The sequence below is a fragment of the Helicoverpa armigera genome, chromosome 13 (assembly GCF_030705265.1).
Source record: "Helicoverpa armigera isolate CAAS_96S chromosome 13, ASM3070526v1, whole genome shotgun sequence".
Classification (NCBI taxonomy): Eukaryota; Metazoa; Arthropoda; class Insecta; order Lepidoptera; family Noctuidae; genus Helicoverpa; species Helicoverpa armigera.
Window position 1 is genome coordinate 9,646,897 of NC_087132.1, and position 9,119 is coordinate 9,656,015.

Consider the following 9,119-nt stretch of genomic DNA (forward strand, 5'->3'; position numbering starts at 1 on the left):
AGTATCATCTGAAGGGAACCTTTACCTGTTTTCTAGTTTTGTTGTTTTTGAGTGAGACCTGTAAATCATTGCTTATGATGGGCAAGATGAAGGGTAAGAGACGCATTTGTCCCTATGATATTATTCCCTATATTCGTCTTTTAAAATACCAAATGAGAATAGGTTTAGGAATCAAAATACCATGTTTTCCAATTTCTCAATATTTGTTTAACCGTTCTTTAGGGACTTAAATGAATCAGTCGGCTTATAATCACCTAACAAGGCTAGTGTCAGAGTTTTCTCAAATACACCTAACGGTACCTCATGTCGATGTCAATGTCGATTAAAAGAACTAATAGTTAAAACCTTTATCTTCGAGTGTCATGATAATATTCTAATAAGCCTTCTGCATAAACATACATAGTGATCTGACCCCGCTCGCATTCCCGTCACGATCTCCTCATCAGTTTCGACCGCACAGAGCTTGTCCTGCACATTTAAATAATAAACTTTAAGTAAAAAAGAAGCCTAAAAACATATAATTTTATTTTAAGTTTAATGGGAAGACGTGAAAATGGGGAAAATTAAAGACAATTCAATAGATAATGGTGGTCGTCATTTGAACAAAAAACGATTCCTTTCTTTTATAGTAAACTAGCTTTCCGCCCGCGGCTTCGCCCGCGTGGAATTCGGTTATATTGGACACACAGCGCCATCTACAATCCATCCATCAAGCAAACAATATTTTTGTTTTCCCTCGGGAATATCTATTTTTTTCGGGATAAAAAGTACCCTATTATTTAATCCGGACTTCTAACTTTACGTCTGCAAAATTTCAAAGCAATCGGTTCAGTAGTTACGGCGTGAAAGCGGAACAAACAAACAAACTCACTTTCCCATTTATAATATTAGTAAGGATTAAATTTCATCTGCGACTTTGTCCGTTTTCCATGCAAAATTTCATCTTTCGGTTCACCATAACTTTAGCTTGATAACATATCAAACAAACCCATTTTCGCGTATAAATATAAATTAGTATATGTGTAAGATACGGTGTACAATAAAATATTCTAGTAAGCATACAGTGGTACGCAAATAGCAGGCTAGCTTTTACCAAAAAGAAAAAAAAATACACTTGGAATTGCATTCACAAAGAGAATGCCTAACTTATCAATGTACTGCTCCTATTTATTTTAGAATTTTAAAGATTTTATAATTATTAAAATACAGAAAAATATACCATACTTAGAATTTTTATTTACATTATACAATCAGTTTTAAGTTTTGACCAAAGAAAAAAGCACTGAAAGGTGAAAAAAATATCAGCTACAAAAATCGATTTCTACATGAATATGAAATTGACATACCATAACTTTTACTGTACGCCTAATAATATCAACGAAACTTAAGTAGAATCGAATGATAGCTATATAATTTAGCCTACCTTAGGATCATTCAGAAAGATGATTTCATATCCCTCTACCTTGGCTCAGAATTTTATGACACCATTCTCTTATCAACTGAGAGCAGGCTGGAAATTCTAAATTTTTATTATACGCCACCGTTTGCAAGTAAAGCCGACGTATTTAAATGTAGCTAAATTAAATGAGGAAGCTTAATACTTTTTGGAGATATTTTTCCGTCTATTTAGTTGTAGAAGTGAATAGGGATATTTGTGAAATTGAAATCTTGGAAAAGTATTTCTTTTATCTACCTGAAAATTCACTCTTGTGCTGAAGGAAAACTTTCCAGAACCCGGATAAAAGTAATCTACGTTCTTTCTCCAGCTTTAGACTATACATTATGTGCACAGTTTCATTTAATTTGGTTTAGTTGTTATAACGTGAAAACCGAACGTTTTTTGTTACAATGATGTCCTCCTAGCCGATTATCGGCTACGGCGGCTGTTCTCATGTAAGGAGATTAGCCAACTGCGCAGGACATATTATAGTGCACAAGCATTTACGCAAACACAGGTGCACTCACTATTGCTTCACTCCCATAGTTCGATGGGACGGCAATCCGAAACGACCGGAGAGAGTTCATTCGCCGGACCGAAATTTATGTGCTCTCCGATGCACTGGTGTACAATGTCATATTACAGTCAAGTAATATTTTTGCACACTTAAATAACTTTAAGTTACATTGTAATATATTATTTGTAAAAAACAGCAACCCAGTGCAACAAAAACTGTATTGTCCCCACGTTCGTGATCACTAGTATCAAGTAAAACACGTGACGATCGGTAGTCCACTTCTATATAATTATAGTTCACAATACACAAACGTATGTGTAGTTACGCTGCTAAAATATCAATTGAGTCCGCAATTCTGAAAAATTGTCGCATTATAAGTAATCAAATCGCCAAATTATATAATAGCTTTTCTATTGAATTCAATTTTTTGGGACTAGTTGAAGGTTCAAATTGACGAATTATTTGTGAGTCAGTAATGCTTCTGGTTTCAATTAAATTGTTTCGTTGCTACTCTTATATAGGGTTGTGAATTTTTAAAAATATAGTTACACAGTTACAATTTTGCAGCAGTCTCTATGACTTATATTAACTTCATATTACATTTATCTCTTAAAATATACTCCAAAACTCTTGAATCATCTCTTGAAAGAAACTTTTAAATAATATAACAGATAATTTATGTTATATTAACGACAAAATAATCGTGTTACTAGGTACCATTTAATTGCAAACCCTAATCAAAAACCCACATAACACCAAATACTAAAACAAACAAGGAAACCATTTATACCATTGGCTGTGATCATAATAATCATTGACATGACTTGTTTCAAAGCTATTGTTCATGAAGCTAATCGTCAGCCAACCACTGTTTAATTTATTCACATGCCAAGTGACAATCAAAACCACGTCAGCTATGGATTAATAGGACGTATTAATTTGCAATCTAAAATTAAATCTTTTCGCGCTAGTCATAAGAGCTGGATTTGCTTGATAAGTGGTCAGTGTAGTGAGAGCAATGACCTATCTACAGAATTTGGGCAGTTTTGGAGTGATTAAATGCAAATTATTTAAAGTAACTTGTGATAAAAATGATGACTAAAGGTAAGTGAATTCATAAAATGCTCATTAATATGCAGAATATAAAAACGACACATTTTGCAAAAAAATATGGAGTTCAACCCTAGTGACTAAACTAATAGGAGTTTATTTCGTAACCCCTTTAGGAATCCCAACATTTCAGCTTTATCTGATGTACCTATAATATTTATCTGCTATGGTTTTCTCTTTGCGGAATAATCCAATTAGACCATTAACATCAAAAAATGTTTCATTGAAAAACGTATTGTAATGAAATCATCGCACAGAATATTGAAAGGGTAATATCACCTAGAATAAACTCTTAAAAGGTTATGGTTTTCAAGTTTTCAAGGTACCAGGAACAACTTCGCAAAAATACACAGTTACATTGTTTGACAAAAAAACAGACCGCCACATATTTTTTCAGAAACACATAAAGGTGACAATCATTATCGTTGTGACTCAGTAAACTGCTACAATTTTCTGGTATTTAGATAGCACGGGCAATAAATTACTGCTTTATGTACATATAAATATATTCTCGCGAATGTAATTTTCAGTGTCAGTGCTAAACAATTTGTTCGACATGTATCGTGTTGTTATATTGAGCTTTGTATTTGTAGTCGCTTTGGTAAGATAATTTGTTTTTGGAATATTTTGATAAGCATTAAACACTCGTGTCGCCAGGGCACAGACAGACATGTGTTGGGGATGTCTAATTTAATTCTGACGTTCGAAAAGTGCTGTTTTCAGCCTACCTTGAATAAACGATTTTGGTTTTTTTTTTTTTAAGATATCTTGTTAGTATTTAATTCTGTTATGCAAAGCTGACTGAAATAATTCATCGATAGGCTACAGATTTTATTTAATCCTAGCTGCATAATATTGCACGACGAACGCAAGTTTAAATGTTTAAAGTTCAGTAGCCTCTATTAGCTAGAGCTCTTCTTTCTTTTCTTTCTTTTCACAGGCTGACGTAGACAAGAAACAATGCTCACGTGTTTTCCATCCTGTAAGTGTGCATGTTATAATGAAACTTGTTTATTTTTAAGTTCAAAGTATATTGCTATGGTTACATTTAAACCCAATTGGTAAAGGCTCATTCTAGCCCTACCTATCCAATAGTTTAAGAAAAATAAATATATAATTTGCTGAAATGTTCAGAATGCTCGTTTGATCTAAACGCACTCTCAGAACTTTACCTTTTGTACATTCATATTGTAAACTAAAGAGAAGATATTGTAGTTATTAAGAGAAAAGGTTTTGTTAACATTATGCTTTATTCCCCTCTAGCATGCAATGCACTGCTGCAAGAAAGGTCCCCCTCCTGATGGGAAGCCCGATGATTTATCTGAATGTTTTCAGTTATCAAGGGATCCTGCTTCGGTAAGTCAAAACTATTACATACGGTTATATAAAAATAAATGTATTATTGATCTATAATATTGTTAAAACATGTAGATAATACCGTATAGTTTTCCGTCTGAAAATCGGACAGTTTCTGCATCCTAATTTTAGATCCTATTTATTTAAATTACTTTAAATCCTATAATGCTTTATTTTAATTAGTAATTTATTGCAAAAATATTTTTTTAACTGTCAATTTAATTACATTTCTATATTTTTTCAGTGTGAGCGCGACGCCTGTTTAGCTAAAAAGCGAGGTTTTGCCACTGACGATGGCAAACTGGATAAGACCAAATTAATGGATGTTATGACTAAAGATTTTGTGGACGACGCCAGTCTAATAGAAGATGTGAAGAAAAACTGTATCAACGGAAATTACGAAAACTATGCCCCACCAGAGTTCTGTGACTTTTTGAAAATGAGACATTGCCTTTCTATGCAGATGCTGAACGTTAGTATTTGTTTTGTTTAAATGATCATGTATATTCAGAATTATTTGAAATTCAAGTTACTTAACCAGAAGGAACAAGGCAAATAAACCTCTGAGGAATTTTTGTGAATGTACATAACTCATTAAAAAAAATCTAAGATACAGCTCAATGTTTTTCCTAACGTCATGGATTTCTGCAAAGTATCGCCTGATTCCATAATTTTTCAACATAAAGCTGCCTACATACTCAACTGTGTTGGAGGTTTCTGGAAATTTTATTAGAACATGGAATAATTCTACTACTTTCATGGATATTCCACATTTTTAACATTATCGACAGGTGATTTCATCTTGAATGTTCCATTTAACAGTGTAACTTATTTTCTTTTCTTTTGCAGCACTGTTCTGACTGGGAGGATAGCTCTGACTGCAAGGAAATCAAAGGATTAGTGGCAGATTGTGTGAAATTAGTTTCGTAAAAATTTTTACTGTATAAAAAGAGGCCGAGAAACGACGGAGGGCGATGGAAATTTCAAATTAAATTAAACTGGAGCACTTAAAATTGTGTTTTACTCTTAAACCCTAGAAACTGTCAAGTAAGATTCCATAACGTTGAGTCCATAAAGCTTTTAGTAGTTGACCCTTCGCTGGTAGAATTAGGTAGGAACTATTTCTTTGCTAATTATATTGAAGTAATGAAGAAGGTGTTCCTATATAAATTATACTAAGCACCTAGGTATATTTTTGCCGTGTGGGGATATTAATGAAGAACTCCTGTCAAAAACGTATATAAGCTAGAAAACCATTAATGAACAGTTGGTCTACCAAAGACATAATTACTAACGGACGTTAGAAATTTTAAAATAGTGAAAATAAATCAAACCATGGTTCACCATGGTTTGATTTATTTACATTTGCTTCAGCAAATGTATATAATCTATCAGATGAATATAATAAAGTAACATATTCTGTTGTTAACTTTCTTTGATTGGGATTTAATGGGTCTTTTATAAGGATTATAATATTTATTTACAACACATTTGCCTGACTTAGGTAAGCAACATGTAGGATCATGTTGCGAACGCATTGTGTGAATATATAAACTATCATCACATCAGGATGGATACGCTTAGAAGGGATTTTGAGTTGCCGCTGAAAATTTACAGAAGCGACCTCTGTTGACCTAACTAAACATTGATTTGAATAGGTATCTCACTACCAAAGTACCATTTAGCCATAATAACTTATGATTACTTCCTGTGGTCGATTTTCATGAAATGTTATGCTAGAAGGCCAATAGGTGGCGTTGTTCCTATGAGCATTACAAGGTCGTTACGGGTCATGGCAGGATTGAAAAAGTGTTTGGCATCAGTTGCCTCGCAAATATTTTTATTCAAGTCTGTTGGATTTCAGTTTAAGTTGGGGATCTGATTCTTACTGAAACTGTGGGAAAGAGTCTTCCCGCCCAAAGCAGGACTTCAATGATTTACCTACTATTGTTAAAAGGATTAGTTGGTAGTTGCGATTATTGTTATCAAGACCAGTTAGCCGAGTGAATACCTCTATAGTAGACACTCCTGACACACAAGAAATTGAAAAAGAAATAACTACTACCTATGACTTAACAAAAATCGATCTCAGTGGCGTGCACTTGGAGAGGCCTATGTCCAGCAGTGGACTACGATAGGCTGATGATGATGATGATGATGATGACTTAACAAACCATGAATACATGATTGAAAAACGAATAGAAAACCTAGTCTTGATACTCTAACAGTCACTTGTTTTCCGCCACAATTGAACCCTAATGCTAGGATCTAAACCTATTTCTGAGTTACAAGCAGTTCAGTGGAAGAGGACAATAAACACAACGTAACAATGTTCGTTCTGTATGTTTTTTAACTACTCCAAAAACATGCAAAACAAACATTTTGCACCGACATTCAATTTTTATTATTATATTTATGAAGACATCGAGGTGACAAATCGATTGTTATAAAGCAATAAAGTGGTATAATTTTCTGGTATTTAGGTAGCACTGGCAACAAAATGACTGTTTGTAGATATTTAAATATATAGGCGTGCTCATGATGTTAGTCCTCAGTGTCAAACTGAACATTGTTCAGCATGTACGCTACTGTGATTTTGAGCTTTGTATTTGTAACAGTTACGGTAAGCAAAAATATATTATTGAATGGTGATTTCTTCTTCACCGTCACAGACTGAAAATAAGGATAGCTAACTTGTTGTTTATTTGAGGAACATTACACTCATTTCAGAAGCAAAAAATAACCATAATATCATTTTACAGGCTGAATTTGACAAGGAAATATGCACAAGCTACAGTTATGTAAGTAAAATAATACCCTAAACCTTTTAATATATTGATGTTAAAAAATATGAAGTTGTGGTACATTAAAATATTTTTTTTTTTCTAGTCTGAAATAAATTGTTGCATGAATGAATATCCAGGAAGAATGGTTGATGTACCATATGACATGTCTGAATGTTTAGCTACGAAAAAAACGATGGTGAGTTGAAGTTGAATTACCTACCGGTAAGAACGTTCCAGAAAGATAACAGCACAGTAGATACTTTATAAAAGTGTATTTCTTTTTCACAGTGCGAGAAACAGTTGTGTCGAGCTAAGGGAATGGGCCTCACTGATGATGACGATAAGCTTGACAGATTCAAAGTACTAGAAGTCATGTTTAAAAAAGTTTTAGATGACCCAAGTTTATTAGAAGTAGTGAAATCAAAATGTATCGATGGTGACATCAAACCATATGAAGCTACAGGCGCATGTGAAGGCGAGATTGTTAGTCGTTGTATAACAACGCAATGGTTGAAAGTATGTATGAAACTTCTCGTGCTGAAATACCGTAGACAAGTGTTGTTTGATTACGTACTCATAAAGTATGTGTGTTCTCTAACTTTGTTAGTGTTAAATTATTGGTTATTTTGAGCTGTCATGATCCAAGCTCTCTGATTAAAGTAGGTATACAGTTTGAAATGAAATTCATTCGCAATCATTTTACCACGTGTTCTACTCATTATTGATTATCATTTAGGCTCATAAAATAGTAAAGTTCTAATTGTTAATTATTATATTTTGCCCATTTAATACACTAACATAGTTTTATGTACTTCCTTGTTGCAGCGTTGCCCAAAATGGAACGACAGCTCTACATGCCAGCAATTCAAAGAATTTGTAAAAGAATGTTGAATTTATTTACTCAAAGTGTGCTTAAAACCACTAAATAAAATGTGACACAAAAATATTGTTTTACTTCTGAACCCTATTCATCAAAAAGTTAGTTTTAAAAAGCATTGAGCCAAGAGTTGAACCCTGTGGGACTCCCTTAGAAACTACAGCTTTTGTAAATCTTTTCAAGTGGGCATAAACCTTTCTATCTTACCACTCAATTATGATATATTATTAAAAAAAAAAGTTAAAATTTTGAAGTTTTGATAAAAATTCAAGATACTTTTAGCATGAATACCACAATCAAATGCTTTGGATAAATCATAAGCATTGCAATGCAAGGCAATCACAGACCTAATATCAGTTTCTACTACCATTATTTATTGCAGACATAATGTAATATTATGTTTAACAGTACACACGATACTACAACGCCCTTTAATATCATAATAGAAATTAAAACATAATACATTTACTCCATACCATATCTCCTGTACCTACAAAAACTTTTCCATCAGTCGTAGACTAACAGAAATTGCTATTGTTAGTGTTTACGTTTTTACCCTTCTTCAAAATAAGAGGGGTTCTTAATTCCTTTGCATAATTACTAGCATTTTGGATTCAGACCTTTTTAAAAAGTTCTCTTATATTATCATTTCTCGTATAGCTCATATATCAATAGAAACCCAAAGAAATCAAGCTCAGTTGGTAAAATCTTGAAATACGAAGCAGTTAAAAAATTGAGTGAGTGTATCTCTGATGACACTAATAGATATTTAAAACTGATCTGTCAAGCAAGTTAATTAGGTTTGGGCTTTCTTATATCGGTCGGCCGTATGGAGGAGTAGCCATTCTTTGGAGAAAGGGTGTTTTTGAGTCTGTCTCGATAATACCCTGTACTAGTTCTCGTTTAGTGGCCATCAAAGCTGTCTCTGGGGGTCGTTCTATTATTGTGTTTTCCATATACATGCCTACTAACTCACCGGAGAACTTGCCGTTGTTTACGGAGGTTTTAAGTAAGGTAAGTGCAATAATTACGATG

General features: G+C 33.4%; 2 protein-coding genes across 2 annotated transcripts; both read left to right on the plus strand.

Moving 5' to 3' along the window:
• The first annotated feature begins 3,535 nt into the window (after positions 1-3,535).
• Positions 3,536-5,573, plus strand: LOC110373347 (uncharacterized). The gene is made up of 5 exons (XM_049840484.2): positions 3,536-3,666; positions 4,006-4,047; positions 4,329-4,421; positions 4,666-4,893; positions 5,271-5,573. Exons 1-5 carry the CDS (start codon positions 3,622-3,624, stop codon positions 5,349-5,351), a joined length of 489 nt encoding a protein of 162 aa, XP_049696441.2. The 5' UTR covers positions 3,536-3,621; the 3' UTR covers positions 5,352-5,573.
• Positions 5,574-6,964: 1,391 nt separating this feature from the next.
• LOC110373350 (uncharacterized) lies at positions 6,965-8,151 on the plus strand. The gene is made up of 5 exons (XM_021330611.3): positions 6,965-7,044; positions 7,184-7,222; positions 7,311-7,403; positions 7,496-7,723; positions 8,033-8,151. Exons 1-5 carry the CDS (start codon positions 7,000-7,002, stop codon positions 8,096-8,098), a joined length of 471 nt encoding a protein of 156 aa, XP_021186286.3. The 5' UTR covers positions 6,965-6,999; the 3' UTR covers positions 8,099-8,151.
• Positions 8,152-9,119: the final 968 nt, after the last annotated feature.